The 25,204-nt window shown below is 37.1% G+C and overlaps 2 protein-coding genes across 3 annotated transcripts in view; one reads left to right on the forward strand and one right to left on the reverse strand.

Moving 5' to 3' along the window:
• Positions 1-3,912, forward strand: part of LOC138123076 (uncharacterized) — a 99,564-nt gene extending 95,652 nt beyond the window's left edge. For both annotated transcript variants that reach the window (XM_069037599.1, XM_069037598.1), the window contains exon 3: positions 2,576-3,912. In XM_069037599.1, the coding sequence (XP_068893700.1) occupies positions 2,746-3,405 (660 nt within the window). In that variant the 5' untranslated portion in view covers positions 2,576-2,745 and the 3' untranslated portion in view covers positions 3,406-3,912. The remainder of the gene's footprint in view (positions 1-2,575) is intronic.
• A 7,755-nt stretch (positions 3,913-11,667) lies between these two features.
• On the reverse strand, positions 11,668-25,190 carry IKKepsilon (I-kappaB kinase epsilon). Its single transcript, XM_069037274.1, has 2 exons — positions 24,614-25,190; positions 11,668-13,637 (listed from the first exon to the last, which is right to left on the reverse strand). Exons 1-2 carry the CDS (start codon positions 25,035-25,037, stop codon positions 11,866-11,868), a joined length of 2,196 nt encoding a protein of 731 aa, XP_068893375.1. The 5' UTR covers positions 25,038-25,190; the 3' UTR covers positions 11,668-11,865.
• Between the last annotated feature and the right edge of the window lie 14 nt (positions 25,191-25,204).

A 25,204-nucleotide genomic window follows, 5' to 3' on the forward strand; every position in this document is an offset into this window, starting at 1 on the left:
TTGCTAATATTCGGCATCCCTTCAAACATCATTCGGCAACTAATTACCTACAAGCTTGGCCCAACAGGCCCATGGGATTAAGTTGACCGTTTACTTGACATTACTCGACCCAGGTAGGTTGGCCCAACTGGCCGACTCCGCAAATGTGTGCAATAAATTTTCCCGTATCACTTCATTCAGAGCCATAAAATTTAAAAAAATGACCAACTGCTGTGTCATAAATAAATACATACCTCAAAACCTCATTGTTGGGTCGACATCTGTTGACAATTTTTCTAGTAATTATTAAGTAATTATTAAGTCCCTAAAGGGTACCATAAACAAGCCATATCAACCTATTTTGTGGAAGTGACCGCCCAATTTAATAATAAATCATAGCTAAATCTTGCACTTTAATATCAAATTCCATTTATTTCGGAAACCGGTGATGTTTTCATGATTTCAATGACGCCAAATTTTTCCCAAAGGTTCGAAAGGACTCCCAGTGAAAAATTATGTAAATTGATGTGTTCAATCTTTACCTCCCTCTACCCCGACTTAGTGGTGCCGGACCCTTTCGGCTACCTGCACTTATATAAACCGAAATATTGGTAGAATTTAGACCTCCGATACAAATGGGATGCATAAATATTCGCGCAGGATAAAATTTCAATTCTGGCCATCTCGGAAACCCACACGGTAAAATCAATCGTCGTTCCAAAATTTCACTGCTATCAACGGAACTCTGAAATTAATCCCACCCGCAGCGGCGGCGTCGCCCTCCTCGTCGCTGAAAACCTCGCCTCCACTCCCCACACACAACGTAACCACCTCAACCACCTAGAAGCCGTCGCAGCTAATCTCCACCTCCAAAACATGTCCATCCTAATCATCTCCTACTACAACCGCCCCCAAGACAGAGTTTCCGCTGATCTGCTTCGCTACGCGGCCCAACATAACTTTGCAATCGTCCTCGGAGATTTTAACGCTCGTCACACAGACTTCGGTGACACCCAAACGAACCCCAACGGCAGGTCACTGAACTCCCTTATAATCACTCTTCCGCTGTGCCGTCTGCACAACACCGATCCCACTTTTTTAAGTCACACGGGTTGTTCCATCTCAGATCACATCCTCTCAACAGAAAACTTCGTCCCCTTCTTGTACCCCCATTGCAGCATAGGAACAACCGTCACTTCCGATCACGTCCCATTAAAAACACACCTCCTTTTAGATGGCCCTCCTCCCCCCCCCCCCCCAGCATTCATCCCAATCACCAACTTCAAACAGGCCGATTGGCAAAAATTTCAACAACTCGTCTCCGACAACCTCCCGGTCATCGCACCCACAGTCGATTTCCTGAATGTCGACCGTCAAGTCGCGCAATTCACCGAAGTCCTCAAAACAGCCCAATCGCAATCAGTTCCGCGTAAATTCATCCCCATCAACAAACGTCCGATTCCCGCGCGAATCCTAGCATTGATCCGCGAAAAACGTCGCGTTTACTGCAGCTTCATTCAAACTAGAGACCCCGCTTTAAAAACCATCTTCAACAGACTCAATGCGCAAGTCAGAAGAGACCTGAACCGTTTCCGTGAGGAGCAGTGGATCGACTCTTGTCGACTCCTCGACTACCGGAACGGGAAGAAGTTCTGGACTCAATTCCAAACTCTGACAGGACAGAAAACCACCACTGTCCACCACCTCGTTCGGAACAACGCAATCATAAACACCCCCCTTGAAAAGGCAAACTGCTTCGCCGAAACCCTTGAACAAATCCACCAAGTCCCCAACGACCCCCACTTCGACGACGCTTTTTTCGCGCAAGTGATAAGAAGCGTCAACAACTTCCGTCGCAACTCCCCCAACCATCCCCTCCGCCTCCTCCCGGAAGACGACTCTCTCGTCGTCGAGGTTCTTCCGGACGAGGTGGGAGCGCACATCAGGCAGTTGAAGAGCAAAAAGGCCCCGGGGCCCGACGAACTTAAAGCCCCCATATTTAAAAACCTCCCTCGGATTGCCATTGTTGCCCTGACAGTTATCTTTAATAATTGCATGCGCGCCCACCATTTCCCCCCGGCCTGGAAACATGCCACCACGGTCATGATCCCCAAACCGGGAAAAGACCCAACCAACCCCCTTTCATACCGCCCCATTTCCCTCCTGAACATTGCAGGGAAGGTTTTTGAGAAAATCCTCTCAACCCGCCTAAAAAATTTTCTAGAGATCAACAACCTCCTCCCACCGGAGCAGTTCGGATTTCGTTCCGAACGCTCCACCATCAACCCCATCCTTGAGTTTCACACGGACACCACCCGACATGCCAATCTAAAGGAGCACACTCTTGCCGTCTTTTTGGACATAGAGAGGGCCTTCGACCGGGTCTGGCACGACGGGCTGGTCCAGAAACTCATAAAAATCCCAATAAACCCCAACTTCATCCAACTCATCGACTCCTTTCTCTCAAATCGTACCTGCAGCGTCAAAATCCAAAACATTAAGTCCCGCCCAATCGCTCTTCAAGCAGGGGTCCCTCAGGGCTCCTTCCTTTCCCCCCTTCTCTACATTGTATACTGCAGAGATTTTTCTGTTACAGATGCCCCCCGGACGAAGACCAGACTCTTCGCCGACGACATCGCCGTGTGGACAAGCCAGAGGAACCCCGCGATCGCAGCCAGGATCCTACAGGGTCACCTGAACAACATCACCACCTGGACAAACACCTGGAGAATCAAGCCAAACCCGCTCAAATCCCAGTCCATCTTAATGTCCTACTCCGGAGCCAGGTCCCGCCACCGAGCCCTCCATCTCCTACTCAACAACCAGGCCATCCCCAAACTTCAACACATCCGCTACCTCGGCGTCACCTTTTCCAAAAATTGCACCCTCAACCAGGACGTCAAAGAAACCCTCAAAAAATCCCGCAACCGAGCCAACCTCCTGTACAGGATTCGAGGGCGCATCCGTGGGTGCGATTCGAAAACCCTGTACCACACCTACAAATCCTACATCCGTCCCGTCATCGAATACCGCGCCCCCATCTACGTCACCCTATACCCGGCCCTCCTCCACCAAATCTCCGCCTGCGAGAGAAGAATGCTCCGCAGGATCTTTCGACTCCCCGACAGGTTCCCCTCCGAAAACCTCCACCAGGAAACCAACACAATCCCGATCCAATCCCGCCTCAAAGAACTCCAGAGCCGCTACGTGACACGCACCCTAAACTCCAACAACGCCCTCGCCATCCAAACCCTGTCCACCTCGTTTAAATACCCGTCACGAGACAGCCGCCTCCTCAACAGAATCCCGAAAATTCCAAAGCGCAAGCTAAAACGCCCCCCAACAGCTCTCCTCTCACCAGCCTACACCGACCTACCAGATGACCTCCAGGAGCTTGTGGACTCAACCCCCTTGACCATGCGGTAGCCGTCGACGACGCCAGGACTGCCGGGACTCAGGACATCTACCCCGGTAAGCCCTTCTAACCCCCCTTGTTCTCTTTCTGCTCTTCTTTCTCCATTCCAGATACTGAACAACAGGACCCAGAAGATAAAAAGAACAATCCAGTAGCAGAACCATCCACCCAGAGGAACCTCAAGGATGCCCAGGACACCATCTGTACCCCCCAGCCCCATCTGCCTCACCTAGTATATAAGTTTTTGTTTCACGTAGCATAAGTTCACTGTTACCATCAAACGTTATTTAACTTCCATTGTATTTAGCTTTGTTTTTTTTTCCGTTCTGTTGTATCATTATTGTATTATAACCATATCATTGTCTAACATTAAGTATAACATTGTAATTAGAATAATCCCAGCGCTGAAAAGGCCTTAAGCCTCAGCAGCGCCCCCTTATAAAAATTTGCCATAGCCCTAAGAACGAATGTAATGTAATAAATAAGCAAGGAAATAAATGAAGTTGAATCTGAATCTGAATCTGAATTTAGACACTTGTAAATAGAGATTCGTAGAAGCCACACGTCTTTTATTCAGTCCATTGATTCGTTCTCTGTTTATCAGTCACTTGTTCAAAACCGCTTGAACAGATGACACAAACATAAAAAAGCAGTGGCCCATTTATAATTATAAAAAGTTTCGCGCGGGTCGGTAATATTCGATTGTGTAGCGACCAATTAAGTCCTCGATGGTATTCTCGTCTGATTGGTCAATTTCGCGATGTCTTTTCTCGCTTATTTTGAGAGTAAAAAAAATATAGTTTTTGATTTACATTTCAGCGTAATCCCACGAATTTGAAAGTCTTCTGTGGGGCGCTAGTCCTGCCATTCCCTGTATAAAGGTTTATACGTAATTAGCCACACACTAGTAAAAATTCATCATTAATATCATTTGAATATTTTTGCTAACATCAGATACTTTCTGACGTTTCACTACTCTTCCCGACTGAACAACATTTTTCTTCGGATTTGTTCTCCGGCTGGTATTCTGTGATTCGTTAGGTTTCTCGCCGGATTTTAGCGTTGTAGCGGTTTTGTTTGTTGTTCGACTATTGTTTTCTCTGGAATTTCTCCTCTCGTTGAATCTGTGTACTATTTTCAACAGTCCTTTCACTACGAAATTACTCAACTTAACAATTTGTAAATCGAGCACACACAACGAACCAACCCACAAAAAAGAGATTTTAAGCAAAAAAAAAAAACAAAGTACCTACAAGTTAACATTTTAGGTACTACAGAAACTTCTTACTTTTTACTGCAGATAAATTAAGTTCCATTATTAATAATTGTGTTTCGACCAAATCATTGTCATCCTTTGAGAATCTTTTGCTTTTTTCGTATAGAGCTTTCAATGTAGCAGAGAAATCTGATAAGTCGTTGAATAAGCATATAAAAGAAAATCTTTCTAATTTTGAAGTACCTCAAATACGAACTGGTTCTAAGAAACGTACAAATTTATCATTAGCTAAGAAAGTAGAAGCAAAAGTAGCCGATTTTGATATCAGAGGAGCTGTTAAATTATTGTCCTCGGATGACTCATTAGCTTCATTCAACGAAGATGTTGCTGAAGAACTTTAAAAAAAACATCCTTTACCATCTCGCGAACTTTTTTTTCCAGACCCTTCCAAACCAGGAGACATTAGTTTAATAGTCAATGAGCAAAACGTTCGAGAAGCTATCAATTCATTTCCTGCCGGTTCTTCACCAGGTTTAGATGGCATGAGACCACAATACTTGAAAGATATCATATCTTTGTCAGCGGGTGAAGCAGGTCAGAAGGCACTAAGAGCTTTAACCAAACTGTGCAATTTTTTATTATCTGAGCAACTTCCTTCAGAAATCTGCCATTTATTGTATGGTGCGTCTTTATGTGCCCTTAACAAAAAAGATGGAGGAATTAGACCGATCGCTATCGGAAACTGTTTGCGAAGATTGACCTCAAAGCTAGCCTGTTTTCAAAGTCGAAATATTGTAAATTCGTATTTATCTCCACACCAACTTGGAGTTGCAACTAAACTAGGATGCGAAGCAGCAATTCATACCTTTGTTAATAACGATCAAAACCGTGGCAAAGTTCTTCTTAAATTAGATTTCAAAAATGCCTTTAACTCAGTCGAACGGGATTGTATTCTGAAAGAAGTCCAATGTCATACCCCACTTCTGTACCCTTATCTTTATCAATGCTATAGAAATCCTTCAACTTTATTTTTCGGTAATCATTTAATTTCTTCTTCTGTTGGAGCCCAGCAAGGAGATCCCTGCGGTCCCATGATTTTTAGTCTTGCCATTCAACCAATTATTTTATCTTTGGATTCTCAAATGAATATATGGTATTTAGATGATGGAACCTTAGCTGATTACCCAGAAGTAGTTTTATCCGACTTTAAGAAAGTTATAAATTTATCTCAGGAAATTGGCCTTGAATTAAACTTTAACAAATGCGAGATCTTTTGCTGTTCTGGAGACACAGATTTAAAAGTCATAAAGGAATTTCAAAATTTAGCACCAGGCATTAAAATCTGTGACCGGGAAAGTTTATCTCTTTTAGGCTCTCCAATCTTTGACCAAGGTTTCAAAAACACCGTCGAAAAAACTATAATTACAGTTGAAAATCTTTTAAACAAAGCTGAACTCCTTAACAGACACGTGGCTTATACTTTAATCAAAAACTGTCTTTTCATACCAAAATTTAATTTTTTATTAAGAACAACTCCATTTTGGAAATTTTCTAATTATGTTAATTCAATTGATTCTTCTTTAAAGTCATGTTTAGAGAGAATACTTAATTTACGTTTAACTGATTTACAATGGCGTCAGTCCACTTTACCGATTAGATTTGGTGGTCTGGGAATTCGTCGCATTTCCGATATTTGCCTCCCTGCTTTTCTATCTTCAATTAATGGGGTTAAAAAGCTTGTTTCTTTATTACTAAACTCAAAAGATAATGAGCTTAATATTCACCATTATGATGAAGCTTTAGCAGTCTGGGGTGTAGCAAATGAGAACGAAATACCAACAATTCCACAATTTCAGAAGAATTGGGATAATATTAATATCAAAGGAATAATTGCAAATGACTTAATCTTTAATTCACCTAGAGACTTGGCTCGTTTTAAAGCTTTGCAATGCAGAGAATCAGGATCTTGGTTACATGCAATACCTTCTCCTAATATTGGTACTCTTTTAGATAACACTTCCTTCCAAGTTTGTATTGGTTTAAGATTGGGTTGTAATCTTTGTACACCTCATATTTGCAAATGCAATGCGAAAGTTGACGAAATTGGCACCCACGGTCTAAGTTGTTTCAAAAGCAGTGGTAGATTTTCAAGACACACTGAAATTAATTCCATTATCAACCGGTCTTTAACTTCAATTCATGTGAATTCAACTTTAGAACCAAACGGACTGTCTCGGGATGACGGAAAACGCCCAGATGGGATGACTTTAGTACCGTGGATTAAAGGTCAACCTTTGGTTTGGGACGTTACTGTTGTAGATACACTTGCAGACAGTTACGTTTTGAAATCATCTGAAGTCTCAGGTTCTGCCGCTGAAATGGCTTGCAAACGCAAACATAGCAAATATAGTTCAATCATTTCGTCAAACTACGTGTTTAAAGGTTTAGCATTTGAAACCTTAGGCCCTTGGTGCAAAGAAGCCATCGATTTCATTAATGTCATCGGAAACCGACTTATCGCGGAATCAGGCGATTCAAAATCAAAGAAATTCCTTTTCGAGAGGATTTCCCTTGCCTTTCAACGTGGAAACGCTGCAAGCATTCGGGGCACTTTTCCAGATTCCGCAATATTATCGGAAATTTTTGTATTGTAAAACAAAAATGTTTATGTAATTATGTTATTAATTGATAATATATAACTTCTTATTTTTACTACTAATTTTATGTAACTTCTACGCTTTGAAAATTATACCATACAACAATGAGAATTATTGAACATAAATAACACGATAAATTATTTAAATTATTATTAGTCCATACTGATTGAAATTCAGAAAATGATTATTTAAATGGACCGTAATTATCGTTGAAACGCAGTCGTTATAGATCCATCAAAAACACTTTTGACCAAACCACGATGGCCAACTCACGTGACGTTCACTACCCGATTTTGGTTCTACTAAAATTTGGAAAACCATTTGCAATGTCACCGTACTCTAACAAACAGATATATAATCGTGCCCAATTCAAATTGGAATTTAGTAGCTTGTTCATCTCACTGCGTAAGTGAACCAAATGAAATAATTACATCATTAAAAAAACAATTTCAGTGGTGTCGACCCTGATTCTCACTTCGTACTCTGCGGAATTAATTCTGGACGAAAAATCTGTACAATCGAAGCGACGCAAGCTTCAATCAGTCCTCGACGGATTCAGAGTCTGTTCTTCTATCTTAACTTTACTGTTAATGATATTCAAACAAGATCACTTGATCGAAGCTTTGTGCAAACTTCGATCGTTCGACAGAAAAATGGTCCTGTTGGGTGGTGCACCTTCGTACACCAGGCACCATTTCTTCGTTTTGCTCGCGTGCACATTTATCATTTCATCTCAGATCGGTTTATCTTCGCTTCAATACTTCTTACTGAACCAACCGGCTGCCCAAATCATTTGTTATTTCTTCTCGCTGGGTTATCAATACGTCATAATTGGCATCGTTCTCATCTATTTAAACTACTTCTGTTGCATTTTGGGAACAAAATTGAATTTTATCATACGAGTGACAAAAAAACTAACACAACACAATGCGAATCATCTACAACTCTTGTCGATGCTCTCCGAGATGTATTCAGATTTATACGGTGCTACAAGACACGTTAATCGAATGGTTTCCGTTCCAGTACTGTTCCTGATCGTTAGCAACATTTTAAGTGGAATGGCCAATCTAAATTTGCTCTATAACGGTGAAGAAGATATCATGGATATCATCTCTTTGGTCATCTATGTTTTTCAAATAATTTGTACGCTCTTTCCCCCAATGTTCATCACAAAAAAAGTGAGTTACGACTTGCTAAAGTGCTGTTGTCAACATTTAACCAAACCAATTTCAGCCCAAGAGGTTGATAACAATTCTGGCAGAGTGTGAGCCTTGTTACAACGATAAAAAACTGGCGAGAGCCGTAAGTAACAACGAAAATAATATGATCGTATGTTTGACAATTTTTTATAGAAAGATACGTTGCTGTATCAAATGCTGCAACAGCAGATTAACATGACTGTTTGTGGCTTATTTCCATTGTCCATGTCGGCGCTTTCGGAGGTAATTTTAATTAAATCTTCTTGGCAATTTAAATTTTTTTGATTGTTTGTAACGTAAGTCTTTTTTCCAGCAAGTTGGATTATGTATTTCCATCATTTTGTTTTTAAATCAAATGGTAGAATTAAACTGAAGGAAGCGGTTTAATTGGTAAAGGATATAGTTATGAATCTAAAGAAGATAATCTATAAAACTGAATAAACCAGAGGAACAAGTAACAAATAAACAGAATGATTTTTAATTGTTAGCGATATTAGTTGATGATTAGACGCTTCTAATAACATTCCATACAGTGAGTTTTTTTTAAGACTGGCCATAGGGTTTTACATGCTAATTTTTCAACCCCCTGTTAACTTTTGTTTCGATAAAAATATTCAAATCATTTTTGGAATAAAGTTGGAAGATTTTTTAAACTATCGGATAGGTTACAATTCAAAATCCCAAACTGTCGAAAAAGTTGTGAAAAAAATATTTTCAGCGCGCCGAAATAATAGTACGTCGAGTAGCGCCATTGTCGGCTCAACCAGCACCTGACGATTTCCACTTTTGGACGCTTTCGGCGCGCTAAAAAATATTTTTTTCACAACTTTTTCAACAGTTTGGGATATTGAATTGTAATCTATCCGATAGTTTGAAAAATCTTCCAACTTTGTTCCAAAAATGGTTTGAATATTTTCATCAGAACAAAAGTTAATAGGGGGTTGAAAAATTAGCATGTAGAGCTTGTGCCAACTGTCATGATCGATGACCTTGACAAAAGCTGCGCGAAGGCGGGGGCCAGCTTTGATAAGTGAAACGTAAAAACGTCGGTCGTTTAGTTCAAATTTTCAGGGTGGTAGCAAATTTGCATTTTACACTGTTCAAGGATTTGGATTAGAATGTCCAACATTATCTAAGGACTTGTCGGCTTCTCGCCAAATAAATATCAACATAAATTAGCTCACAAATCTGTAAAGCGTGACAAAATGGTACCGATGTTTTTTAGTTCGAATAGTACAGACGCTTCGGTACGCATTTTGGTTTCTGCGTCATCGATCATGAGAATTGCGCAAGGGCCTCCAAAACCCTATGGCCAGTCTTAAAAAAAAACTCACTGTATATGCAAGTATGTACTAATTAGAGAATTTAATTAGGTAGGTACATACATAAATAGAAAAGATTACATTAAAATTGAATTAAAATGCACTTCTTAGAAGCGGATAATTTTCAACAAGACACGATTTCTATAATTTAAGAGCTTGTAAACTTGTGTAGCCGCAAATCTTAGTAAAACAGTTACGCAATTTCAAATCTACCGCTACCCTTACTCCCACTCACAACGACGGTTAGGGGTTGAAGGGCAAAAGAGCACGGATCTCACTCTCACTCCCCAACCGTCGTGACAAGTAGTTCGGTCTAATTTGCATATATTATTCTCGTTATCCAAATACAATTCCACAATTTCAGAAGAATTGGGATAATATCAATATCAAAAGAATAATTGACAATGACTTGCTTTGCAATACCTTCTCCTAATATTGGTACTCTTTTAGATAACACTTCCTTCCAAGTTTGTATTGGTTTAAGATTGGGTTGTAATCTTTGTACACCTCATATTTGCAAATGCAATGCGAAAGTTGATGAAATTGGTATTCACGGTCTAAGTTGTTCCAAAAGCAGTGGTAGATTTTCAAGACACACTGAAATTAATTCTATTATCAACCGGTCTTTGACTTCTATTCATGTTAATTCAACTTTAGAACCAAACGGACTATCTCGTGATGACGGAAAACGCCCTGATGGGATGACTTTAGTACCGTGGAATAAAGGTCAACCTTTGGTTTGGGACGTTACCGTCGTAGATAGGTACACTTGCAGACTGTTACGTATTGAAAACATCTGAAGTCTCAGGTTTTGCCGCTGAAATGGCTTGCAAACGCAAACATAGCAAATATAGTTCAATTATTTCGTCAAACTACATATTTAAAGGTTTAGCTTTTGAAACCTTAGGCCCTTGGTGCAAAGAAACAATAGATTTCATTAATGTCATCGGAAACCGACTTATCGCGGAATCAGGGGATTCAAAATCTAAGAAATTCCTTTTTGAGAGGATTTCCCTTGCCATCCAACGCGGAAACGCTGCAAGCATTCGGGGCACTTTTCCAGATTCCGCATTATTATCGGAAATTTTCGCATTGTAAATTAAAAATGTTATGTAATACTTTGTAAATTAGTAAAACAATGAACTTCAAAACACAAATCTAAAATTTGACTTGCACGTCCAAATTAAACAGTCAACTTCAGCTATAATAATTAATAATAATTTAATTGTTATTGATTCAAGCAAAGGAGCGACTAAACCTTGTGACCAGATGGGCTAGACAGTTATTATAAATGATTGTAGTCTAAGTAGGCGTAAAAACTGAATGTAAAATTTATGTTTGCCGCTCCATGTAAAAAGCATCAACATGAAAATGGTGTGAATAAGTGTGTATGTACACACCGTTCACACACAGGAATTAAATTGGGTGCAAAACGACTCAATATTTTTAGAATTGGTTCCAAAACTCAACATTTAAAAAAAAATAAATAAAAATCACATCACCGCACTTTTCACCTAAAAAATGACAGTTCACGTGAAAGCGACAAAAATTTCATAACATGGGTATGGCCTGCTTCGACTACGATCATTTATAATAAGCCTGTATTTCTTGTTTAGGAAAGAATGAAAAAACTGGAGCCAGAGAATTTAGAACTTCTCTTATATTCACCTATAACACAGTTATAGCTCTACTCGTTATAAGTGACGTTGAAGACTAAATATTTGTAAGAACAAGAAAAAATCTGTTGCTTGATATAAAAGAAACACAAATCAAACAAACTTTTTTGTTAGTAAATGTTTATTTTTTAATAGATTTACTAAGATCGTTATGCAATTATGTAATTTTCAAATATGTCCTATGAAAGAGAAATTGAAAAATGTTTTAACGAACAAAAATAATTTTATTGAATACATTAGTAAAAATATGTAAATCTCATACAGGTAAACGAAATACAGGGTATCAATACATAAAAAGTGACATTATCATAAACTCTAACTCTCGTATAAATGTGAAAAAATTCATCTTAGAACGGCTGCAAATCGCAAATTTAGCACCACAGAAAACTTGCAGTTAAAACTCATTCGTCGTCAATACTCAACTCATCCAAAACGCGATTAACTTGCTCCACAAGCTCGGCATTCTCTAAAATCACCGCCTTCATATCACAACTCTCCCTCCTGTACTCGTCCAAGTAGATTTTGAGTTTTTGGTTGTTGGAGTTCTTGGTCTTTTTATTAGAAATCTCGTTAGCGTCCTGTTCCAGACACTTCCTCACCTGTTCCAAGTACTCTTCATTCTTGATGAACATCCCCAGTTCGAATTTCTTCAAGTTGTTGTCGTAGTTCATCACGTCCCTGTTCAAAATCATCAACTGTAAGTACACAGTTTGGGCGATCTTGTACCAGTCACCCAAATTCTCGGCCAGTTGCACGTACTGCGGAAACACTTCTTTCTGCAAGAGTAACTTGATCCGATTTATAGTGTGAGTGATCTTTATCCTCTCCAAAATGTGGAACTGTTCGTCGTTGTACGAAAGAGTGCGCGTCGCTCGGTCCCTCACCAAATGCTGCCAAGAGTCTCTCAAACGCTCCACTTCGGTCTTCGCCCTCTCCGACGCTCGACTCTTGACCGGACACTTCAAGAGGCGACTCGACGTGTCCCACTCCGACTTCAGACTGTTCTCCACCACGTGGTTCTGGTTAAGCTGCATTATCTTTTTCGCAGTTTCCGACACGAAATTCTCGCTCAACTGTTTCAACTCGTCCACGTAGCTGACTCGAGGTGCGTTCGAGACCTTGAACGAGGCCAGCCGCTGCGTGGACTCGAGAAACTGGGCAGTCTTCTTGTGTATCGTGGTCTTCTCCAAGAGGTGGATGCACATCTGGTTGACCTCTTTCAATTCCTTATTTACATATTGCACGAAGTTTTCTACACAATTGCTGAAGTGGCAGCAAGACTGGGAGTACCTTTCGATTCTTCGCTTGCACAAGTAGCCGATGCTGCAAGCGTTTTTGGCTTGAGCTGCGTCACTGTCTACGGAAGTGACGTTCCCGAACTCGTTAAATTTGGGAATGCTCTGTTCGGGAACCACCAAAACGTTGTTGTTCTCTATGTTGAACAAAATCAACGGTTCTTCGTCTGTCGTATCCGGATAGCCCCCAGCTCTGGTGCTCTCCTCGACTATGTCCCTGAACAAGCCCGAATCTAACAACAAAATCTGATTTTCCGGCGCTACTTCCGTCTGCTCGTTTATGTAATTCTGCAAGTGGTTGTAACTCTCGTCCGGGTGAATGTACACCTTGATCAACTGCGCCTTGTTGACGTGAAAGATATTTACGATCCTTCTCGACAACATGTCCGTTACTTCTGTGAAGAACCTCTCGAAGGTCCAAATTTTCTTCGTGTCGGCTTCCAACAGTCCCGCCAGCAGAGGAGTGATGATTTTCTTCAAACCTGGGCTCAGTTGGCAGCTGTCGGGCAACGTCTTCCTCCACTCGATTTGTCCGTCTTCGGTCACTTGAATTCCGGAAATGACGCCGCTCGCCTTCTTCGTGGTGATCACGTGCATGGTCTCTTTGTTTTTGCGGCCTCCGTACGGTCGAAATGGTAGATTTCCCGTGGCCACATGATACAAAGTCACTCCGATCGACCACAAGTCGATTGTGGCGCCGAATGTCTTGTTGCATGGCTTTCTTAATACTGCTCGTTCGTAGAGATCTGGGTGCAGGTACTCTTCTGTTCCGTACAACGATTGAAACTGTTGTCCTTCGGGCAGCTCGCGGGCGGCCCCGAAGTCGGTCAACTTGTACACGGTCCTGCCGTCATCACAGATGAATTTCATAATATTGCCTGCGGCGTAAAAAACAATAAATTAAAAAATGCAAAAAACATGACCATATGAAGAATTAAAATTAGCACATAATTATGTACTTAAGAGTTCCAACACGTCAATTTTTAAAGAGTACATAAAACAATAATGGCAAGATCTCCAAAGACCTGCATCAGTTTATTTAAAAGTTGCTAACAATTTTTTATAAAGGGCTGTGATTAAAATAACAACAGCTGGTCTTATCATATTTCAAATTGTTAATTCAGGTTTTCTGAGTTGGTTGGGGCAGCAAAAGAGATTCTTCGAGACTAGCTCGTCCAAGAAATTAGCTACTACCTGAGTAGTAATAGTATTTTACATTACAAGCCAGGTAAAATGGTTTTTACTGGCGAATGGAGGATATAACTGACGAGTCGAAGACGAGTCAGTTACCTCCTTGAGCCAGTAAAACCAGTTACCTGGCGTGTCTTGTATAATATTTTATTTGTTACTAAATTGTAAACAACCAAATAAAGGTCGAATAAAATTTAAAATGATCAAATTCTGTTTTCTTCCAAATTATTGCTCAAAACTCAGAAACCTTAGAAGTACAATTACTATGACAACGCGCCGTTTGTTCAAATTGTTTATTTCCGTCAAGATTTTTTCTCAAATGAACGTGCCAGAAGAAATCAAAAAGGAAGCTATAAACGTGGCTTCCAGTTTACTGCCAGCGAAGTCTTTATCAAGATATGAACGAGAATAGGAAGAATTTAAAAATTGGCAGAAAAGCAATAACGTAACTGGTGTAACGGAAGACGTTCTTTTGGTGTATCTTCACCAACTATCAGAAAAATTTAGCCCCAATTCTTTGTGGTCGAAATGGTCCATGTTAAAAAGCTGCCTGGAGATTAAAGAAAATGTTGAAGTTCGTAGGTTTGTTTTCTTATTACAGACGTTATCAAAAAAATGATATTTTAACTTGACATTTGTATATTTCATAAGGTAATTGCCTTTCTCAAGAGAAAAAATGAGCGTTACGTTCCGAAGAAGGCAAAGGTTTTAACAAAAGAGCAAGTGGAAACATTTCTTGTTGAAGCTCCTCATGAAGTCATGACCATTGGTTGTTATATAGTGATTGCAATTTTTGGAATTTTTGGTGCTTGCCGGTGTGAAATTGCTAAAAAAATGTTTCCTGGGCGAAACTCAACAGATGCGGCTTCCACTTCGACAAATGTAGCTTCTACTTCGGGAGGTGCTACAATTAATTGTCCAATGACGAGCGAATTCACTTCCGCTTCAGGAATGTTCGACATTAGCGAAAATTCTAATTGTACATTTAATTTTAATTTGTATGAAACAAAGAAATAAAAATGTTCAAATGTTAAAAACGCTATCTTTTCCAAATTTCAAATTTCTCTACTAACTTGTTAAATTCATAACTGGTCTGCTGTCAATTTAACACTACTAGCCAGTTAAAATGACTTTTCAACGTCAAGTGACAGTTCGAATAAATGACGTTTACAATTTAGTAACAAATAAACATTTTATGTGCTCCTAAACATGAACGGTTTCGTACTATGGCAACGATAATAGTTATATTTTGTTCGACACTGTCAGAATTTGAGAATTTTCTCCTGTGTGAACGGATTTTGATAAATGTCACAACTTGTCAAAACGAAACGTCAAGCTAATTTTAAAGATTTTAAGCGATTTGGAGCCTTTAAGAGACTCGTCGAACAAAAAAACCTTGTATTCAACTCGTTTGTGTGTCATCATAAAGTAACTTGAAAGATCGTCGAAAAGATAATACGAATTGATTCAGCTCATAGAAATGCGATTATGCGAGATAAAGTGCTGTGACATTTGTGATATCAGAAAATAAAATCAGATTTAAATCAGAAGGGGAATGTCATTAATATACACATCTTTAAACTTTAAAAGGCAGTTGGACCCAAGACTTAACCTTGCGATACACCATAAAAATGAAGCGGTGAATATCTTTGCAGCGTTTGAAATGTTGCTACTGTACATAAAGTCGGTACAGGTTGCAAAGAAGCAGGGGAAAAAATTATGTTGGTAACATTTCTGGTAATTTACAACATTTATAGTTGGCGACGTTGGCGCTTCTTTCTTTCATGAGATTTGAAATCCCTGTCAAATTGAAATAACGTTTACAAGGGGAACGTTTAATACACATAACCTAAAAGTCAGCAATTTGACAGTGCGTTTGACAGTTAAAAAAATGTAACTAGAATCCTGACGCACACCAAACAAGTAACTGTTGCAGTCGTTGCAAACATCGTTACATTAGGCAAATTTCTCAATTTCGGTTGCAAGATGCTTCTTTGCAACCTGTACCGACTTTACTTCTAACTAACATATTCATCTTTTTATTCTAAGAAATATGGTATCATGAACTGTACGATGTATTTATTGCTTGTACATATTTTTCTGTTGTACAACTAAAATTATTTTATTTATCATGTTATTATAGCCTAAACAATTCTGAAAATTAAATTCTTCATTTAAGTTTATTGCAATGTGCGTAACTTTTAGAAATTAATTTAAATGTATGATATTGACATTTTATAAAAACAAAAAAATTGCATAATAATTTTGACCTGCATTTTGTTCGTATCTTGAATGCATTTTATATGTACATATTGAATATGAAAAACCGGAAAATTTTAAATTGCTATAACTTTTTATAATCAATCTTTTTCAGCTTTTTTTTCAAGATGTCATATTGTACTGTCGCGATCATAAATTCTGGACACTATACAAGCAAGCCATGAAAATCATTTTCTGTTGGTATGAAAGATACTTTTAAGTTTCAAAGTTGCTTGCCCTGCGCGAACCTTGATTATAATTTTTTAGTTTTGTTATCCGTTTCGGCATTGTTGATTTCAAAAGCATTTTTTTACTGATTAAATTAAAGTAATTCACTAATTCTTATTTGCTTTTGTTTTTGTATTTTCACCAAATAAAGATTTATTGGCGATAACTTATAATGAATTCGTCATAAAGGTGACTTTTGCAATGTAACTATGTACAGGGTGGACCATCGTATGGCATTTTTTAAATTTAACCTATTTAAAATGGTCAAAAAAAGATCAAAATTGGAGGAAATGATCTTCAATTTTGATGCTACAACATGGCATAATTAGTTTTTTGAAAACAAAATTGATGTGAAAGTTGATTTTGATAGCAATTTATTATCAAATTATTAAAGCTATCAGTTTTTTTTTTTTTTTAATGGAAAACACTTATTTATGGCCAAGTTCTTAAATGACAACCCTCGTCAACTGGTGTCAGGCTGATTTACAACTGTCCCCAGTAAAAGTGGTTCTGAGGTACAATCGACACGAGCTATGAGTAAGTAATACGATCCAGGCCCGTACTTGAATCTTCTATTTTTGAATTGAATTTTTGAAAGTGACTGATTAAATCCTATCTACTCAAGGGTATTTTCTCGGTTTATTAGTTTTGTTAAGTATACTAGTTTCAATTTGGTTGTAGGTCGTAAAATTTTATTGGATATTATGAGCGATTAACGGGCACAATGGTTGGGTTTGAAAAGGTTGGGGAGCGGCGCGTGCCGTTTGCCGTACAATGCAAATATACCAAATGTACAATACAACCCTGCTTCAAATATTACCTGCTAGTGGTAAACTAGGATTTATAAGCCCCGCAAGATCTTTAACTTAAAGTACCATAAAATTTTACGACCTACAACCAAATTGAAACTACAGTACTAGGAAAAAGGATTTATTTGAATTTTGAAAATTTACCTGCTTGCTGTTCTTTTAAGAATTTACCTGATTGTAACAAAATGTTTAGTTCACCCGTACCATCTGGAACCACACCAAGAGTTGCATGGTGAAGATTTTGCAAATCGAGTGACTCTTTGCCAATGAGCAGAGGAAAAAATCCGGAATGATGAACATTTTTTTGAAAGAGTTGTGTTTACCGACGAATGTTGTGTGAAAAATAATAGTGCGGTAAATAAACACAATTTACACTATTGGGCAATACAAAATCCGCATTGGATGGGAGAACAAGACATCTAAAATCGCTGGTCCTTTAATGTCTGGGGAGGTATTGTCAACAATAGGATTGTAGGGCCGTTTTTTTTTTTGAAGGGTTATTGAATGGTGAGAGATACACCACCTTTTTGCAAGACGAGCTAAATGATTTGCTAAATGCAATTGTCCCAGTAAATGAAAGGTTTCGGTTGTGGTTCCAACAAGATGGAGCACCTCCACATTTTAATCGAACAGCCCGGGAAGAATTAACGCTCCAGTTTGGAGAACATTGGATTGGTAGGGGCGGAACCATACCTTGGCGAGCGAGATCAGATGATCTTACACCACCAGATTTTTTCTTATGGGGTGCCATCAAAGAACGTGTTTTCCGGGAGAGACCGACAACAAGAGATAATATGAGGGAAAGACTAATTGCCGCTTTCCCCGAATTTAATGATCTGAATGTTGCGGCTACCGTTCAAGCAAATTTTAAGAGACGCTTGCGACTTTGCATCGAACAGGAAGATCATCATTTTGAACATCTAATGTAAATAAAATAAATTAAAAATCAACTATTTGTTTATTTTATCTGAATCTGATTAACAAAAAAATTTTAAGTCCGGCCCTGAAATAAACACTATCCTCGGCTCGTCAGAGGTACCTTTTGTGATTTATGGTTGGTTGTAATACTTTACAGCGGGCATTGTGAACGCAAATTTGTTGCGGACAGAAGTTACAGCAATAAATCCCTTATACTTTCCCGACAAAAATCACAAAATCTCAATTAATTTAAAATCAAAGGTTTCTATCAAATTTTAAATTTCGGGAATGCATTCTCCATAATATTTTAAATGTAATTATTAAAAAAAAAGAAAATTGGATACCTGATTTTTTTCACTTTATAGCGTCCCGACGCTGTTTAGAAACTTAATTCAAAAAAATAAAATTACCATGGTGTAGTACTTTAATTGAAGATTGTTACCTGCAAGTTTCAATTTTTTTTAACAACTAGAAATAGGTTAAATCTTCAAAATGCCATACGATGGTCCACCCTGTATATTAAAGGTGCTTTTACATATGCACAGCTCACTTGATGAACATTTATATGAAATCAACTACAGAGTAATTCTAAATGATTGTAGTCGAAGTAGGCCTGAAAACTGAATGTAAAATGTATGGTTGCCGCTCCATATAAAAAAAATATCAAAATGATGTGAATAAGTGAGTACACACCGTTCACACACGGGAGTTAAATTGGGTGCAAAACAACTCAATATTTCTGGATTCAATCGTTAATTTAACAAAAATAAATAAAAACCTCATCACCGCACTTTTCACCTAAAAAATGACAAGACGACAGAACTGACAGTTCACATAAAAGCGGCAAAATAGTTATAGTCCTACAGAAACTCTAGTGGAATTCGGCTTTGGTTGTAAATTTAACAACAACAACCGAAGAATAAGATTTTATTATCAAGTAATAACCGTTGTCATAAATACAACCACCACTACCTGTAAAGTCCTCGTCGAAAAATAGTCAATTTTGACTTAAATTGTAAATCATTTTACAATAGGAGAGAAAATCGTCTTATAACTACCATAAATAATTCCATAAATAAATAGGGGCTGTTACTTTACCTGATGTTTGCTCTTCCTTGAGTCGGCACTGCACAACAAAGGGGCAATAAAGTTAGAGGGTATTATGGTAATTATAAGACGGTTTGCTGTCCTATTGTGAAATGATTTACAATTTAAGTCAAAATTGACTATTTCTAGACGAGGACTTTAACATCCCTGCCTGAAGCTAACATTGTGAACCCCAAACTAACAACCCTCATTAGCATTTATCAGTAGGATTATTGCTGCAGCATAAAATTCTATTTTTCAAGTGACAAACATAAATTTACAACCAAAGTCGAATTCCACTAGAGTTTCTGTAGGACTATACTTATTATACGAGTTTTATAAAACACTATTTTGTCGCACGCGTTTTTTAGAGCACGAAGAGCGCAGCGACGAGTGCTATAAAGCAAAGAAGTGCGACAAAATGGCTTATAAAACGAGTATAATACAATATTTTTTCTATTTTGCCCCTTAAATTTAAAAAAAGTTCAAAACATAATGCTAGGAAAATTATATTTGGCAAATACAGGGTGACTGACGAAAAACCTTTGACGCTGTATCTTACTTATTTTTCATCCGATTTGAATAAATGGCACATCAAATGAAATACTTCGAAAAGGACTTCATTATTATCCTATTCGATATTTTTTTCGACATCTATTTTTTGACAGACGATAGCCAACTTTTGTTTTTCAAATTACACTCTATATATTTTTTTATTCGTTCTTATAAAGAATCTTCTTCTGAATATTCGTGCATTAAATGAAAAAACAAAAAATGTATTTTAATTGCAAAAAACTGAAAATCAAAAATCAAGTAATCAAATTTGTAAACAATACAAAATCTATTCTAGTTGCTCACACTTTTCCTCAATGCTGTTGCAGACACTGTGGATACCTTCTAGAAATACCCACCTTTGCATTCAGTAAAAAATTTCGGGGTTTTTCCTGACATACTGGCACTATCCATTTTCTTAACTCTTTTTGGGTACCTGGTGGGGTCAAATAAACATTGTCTCGAAAGTTTCGAATGAAGATAAAAAAATCCAATGGATTCAAATCTGGGGAAGTAGCGGGCCATCGAATAGCTCCATGAGCACCCATTCATCGTTCACCAAAATGATTTAAATGATTTAAAAATACAAAATTCACGCGTGTATTACGTGGTATGGTGCCGTCCTAATGAAACACGACTCTATTCAACACTGCTAATGGTATCTCATCCAGAAAGTAGCTTATTTCGTTTGATAATAAATAATATGATATTTTGTTTGATCGAGACAGCTATCAATAAAAAAGGGACCCACTAGTCCATTCTATCTCCAAAAATGCCACACCACACGTTAACACTAAATAGTCTTTGGAAATTTTCTTCCACAGCAAGTGTATTATTATCATCAAACTGATTTGACAAATGAATATTCAGAGCTTACTTAGTCATTTCGAGCATTTAGAACAAACTTCTCTCTTGTTTATTTTGGTCACTTGATTTTTAAATTTTGTACATTTACTCTTTAATTTCATGACTTTTGTTTAATGAATGGGTACAGTTCTTTGCATTTTTATATTCAGAAGACAAATCTCTATAATACTGAAATGAAAAAAATGTACAGTGCTATTTGAAAAAAAGAAGCTGATGTTCATCTGTCAAAAACTGGACGCAAGTATTTTTTTTATTAAGTTGGTATTGAAGTGTTTTCAAAATTATTTCATTTGACGTATCATTTATTCAAATCGGATAAAAAATAAGCAAGATACAGCATCAAAGGTTTTTCGTCAGTCACCCTGCATAAGGGTTGGTAACGCTGGTAAATAGACGAACAATTGTAAGTTTTGAATTTAAAGTGTCGTGAAATGCAGTGATCTCGTAGCAACAACTCACTATGAGTCACTGCCAACATTAAAACTTTAAGTAAATGTTCCTGAAATGCGTATCTAAAAGAGCTCCTTTTCGAAACCCGTTTGAGTGTTATACTGACTGTGTTAAGGCCCATACACAATGGCGTTAACGTTACGTCGATGTTAAAACGTTAATGTTCACGTTAGATCTAGAAATTCAAAATTACATGTATTTCATTGTGGACCGTTCACAATAACGTTATGATGAAAATTAATGTTGCATGATATTGTCAGCGTTAACGTTAGTTCTAGAAATGTTCTGGATTCTTAACGTTACATTCTAACATTAGCCAACGGAAATAATTTATAAAAAGTACTGAAATACATGTAATTAGATCTAACGTTAACATTAACGTTTTAACATCGACGTAACGTTAACTCCATTGTGAAAGGGCTGTTATAGGTGCAAAATAAAAAAAATGTAATAACATGGGCAACTGACATTTAACTGACAAGTATGTGTGAACTGGCCTTTATTGAATATAACCCAACTTTCGACTCGATAATGAGATTTCCTGCTTTTTTGACGTCACAAGAAAAACTTCAAAGTGATTTTTAATAATTGTCATTTATTAATGACTAATGATTGGTTTACATCATATTTTTTAGAAATGTCAAAAAAATGTTGGCCAAGATTCCGTGTCCGGAATAGTACGTAAAATTTAAAAAAAATCGTACCTATCACCTAAAAGTGTGCACTTTTAACATTTGCTAAATGGCATTAGATAGAATCTATTAACACATAACATATCGTCTCATATTTTCATAAAATCTCCACTTTTATTTATTACAAATGCAATTTTTCTATATTTTGATCGTACAGTTTTAACTGACATTCATATTCAGCATAACAGACCAGACATTATTATTTTAAATAAACAACAAAAGCAAGCATATCTTTTAGATATAGCTGTTCCAAATTTACACAATATAACACAAACATAACTGTAACACAAAAATTAATAAATATTTAGAACTCTCCGTTGCTATGAGAAATCTTTGGTGTTTAGAAAAAAATTCTATTTTACCACTTATAATTTCAGCAACGGGAATAGTACCGCAATCTCTTTTTAAAAATTTAAAAATTTTGGACTTAGAGAGCACGTTGGTAGTTGAAATTCAAAATAGTATATTAAAGAACGAGTTTTATAAGGGTTGATTTGGCACATGAGTCCCAGGTGTAGAAAACGACCCGTAGGGGAGTTTTCTATGGGACGAGTGCGAGAATACCCTTATAAAACCAGTTTTTTTAATGTTATTTTTTAGAATTTGCACCCTTGTTTTAATTTTTAAATAAAAAAAATAAATTTTCAAATTCTAGGGAATTTCGTATTAATTGGTAATTCAAGGTAACGGATGCAACTACATCTGCAACAGATGTTAAAAAGTAGAGTTTGAACATTAATATTGGAAGTTTTTTGGTGTAATACACTGAAATATTGATGAAAATTTCATTAAAGTACAGTGTACTTTTATAAAGCCATAAACGACTCCTACTGACTGACGTTTATAGACGTATTATAAACGCAAATTATAAAAAGGTGTTATTATACTCATGTCATATCGTGAGGAAATTCCTTAACATTGACACAGAACATAAAACACAAAAACGTCAAAATATGGAGGCGAGACCCCGGTAATTATGTTGATAAGCACTGCACTATTACTTGATAGTATTATCCGTAATAGAGTATGTACTCCGGCAAAGTTGGCCGTGCTGCCGGGTGGTGGAGGGTGAAAAATAGTGAAATATGTAGGTATGTTATAAGTTACAGTGAATTATTTATAACAAATTCCAACATAAGGTACCAACTGTTGGTCGAATCTATTGTTTGTATTGTACTTTTTTCGTTCAATAAAAAAAACATCCATCCGACGCGACGTTTCAGTACGGTTCATTGTTTTTTTATCTATCTGTAAATGAGTCAAAAAAACCTACTCAGGATTATGTAAAATATGTATTATAATTTGCCTTGCGTAGTTAAAACATGAGATAGGTACTTTTTTTGAAATGTAAAAAGTAGTGCCATTTTTTATTTTTGCTTTTTTTTTGATGAATGTGTTTTGAGTAGAATAAAATAATTTGTAACGAGTATGCTCACATAAATCACATAAACACACCTCGTTTATCTGGAGATTGTTTCACATCTTTTCTTTTTTTTTTAAATTTGAATCAGTTACATGAACATGTAGAAGCCAAAATTATTAACTCATTCAACTCTTCAATACCAAAAGTTGACGAAATGAATGGTGCTCTTCATTAATCAATTACATATTCACATAGTTGATCAATTTGGAATGAAAAAGAAACGATTCACTTCACGAAGTAGGTACTTCGTGAGTATACGACTCCATCTGTACTTTTAAATTAAAACTCTTCCAAATTTCTTTTTGGATAATTGTAAAACTTCCACAACCAATTTTTATCATAGTTTTAATATTTGCGTTGGCACTTACTGCAATGAATTAGTAAAAATATGTATTTTTAGCCGTTGATATCACTGATAGCGTCTGCATTATCTAATAAATAAGGAATAATAACTAACTAAATATAATATAATATAACTATAATAATCATGTGTTATTAATAAACATAAAGCAACATTTGTAAGGTCGTTGCAAAAAAGATAAACATACACAGATTGACCTATTTTTTTTTTAATAAAAATTTCCAAGCTTCCCAGGTATGTACCAATATAAAAATCATTAGTTGAAAAACGTATCAAGTGTAAACATACAATTGAATAAGGGATTAGGTCAGGTAACATTAATTCAAATGATAAATTTGCCACAAATCAATCTGTAGTACAGTGTGGAATAAAATGATTTACATCTAGTTACCTTTGCATTACCCTTGTAAAAATACGAAATGCCGCTCTGCAAAAAAAAAGAAAGCCCAACCTCAAAATATTCCAAAATCCAAATGTGATTTATTGCAAAGGGATGATATGAATGCAAAGTAGAGATTGAAATTAAAAAGGAGCTAACAAAAGCAAGTCACAGCTAGTGTTGAAAGTGGCCACCAACGTTTGTTAATTCAATTTAGTAAATTGTAACAATTGTCAATTCGATTGATGACATTTATTGACAGAACTAATAGTTCGGTACTTCAAAAAAAAAAGGAGAGCGGTACAGGAAAATTTACATGTGCAAAAATTCCAAAGGTAACTAGATGTAAATCATTTTATTCCACACTGTACAATTTACATTATAAAGCCACTTAAGAAACATAATTATCTCTTACAGGTATGTATTACCGATATACCTTACTTTATCAGTAGCTCTTTAGGTGATTTGTAATCTTTAATGTAGCAGCAATGTAATGTAACATGCTAAAATATTCTGATTTTCAATTTACAAAAACATGTGCTCATTTAATGAATGTGTCCTGATATTATAAGCAATTGTCATAATAAAAAAAAAATGTTCAAAATTAAATAAATAGGTAATGTTTTTCAACTACGTTACCTGGTTTCAAATCGCGATGAACTAGATTATTGTCCCGAAGGTGCTTCATCCCGGCTGACAAATCCTGCAACACCTTCAAGAATTCACTCTCGGAAAGACCATATGTATTCTCCGGGTCGTCCAATATATTAAAAAGGCTTCCACCAGTACAAAGCTCCATAACAATGACTTTCCCCCGATTTTCTTGTTCTTCTTCAATGGCCAAAAGCTTGACGATGTTTTCGTGCTTAACTTTCTGCAACACTTCGAATTCACGCATCTGAACATCGTGTGGACGTAGGTGGCTCATCTGGTTGAACGTTTTCACAGCCACAGGTTCACCGTTGATTTTGTTTACACCTTGATAGACGGCTCCTGTAGCCCCCTTGCCCAAAACACTCGTTGTGGACCACACGTAATTCTGAGACCCTCTCAAGAAGGACATCTTGCTTGGATTGTGTTACTGGTGGTTATGGTTGTTATGGTCTAAACCGCGTTTTACATTTTTTTGTCACATCTGTAATTTACACAGCTTTCGATGTGGTCAGCTTCACGAAAACTTTGTTGGTATCGTCATAACTGTCGATTAGCCACAGGATTGCCAACCGTAAA

This window comes from Tenebrio molitor, chromosome 2, assembly GCF_963966145.1.
Source record: "Tenebrio molitor chromosome 2, icTenMoli1.1, whole genome shotgun sequence".
NCBI lineage: Eukaryota > Metazoa > Arthropoda > Insecta > Coleoptera > Tenebrionidae > Tenebrio > Tenebrio molitor.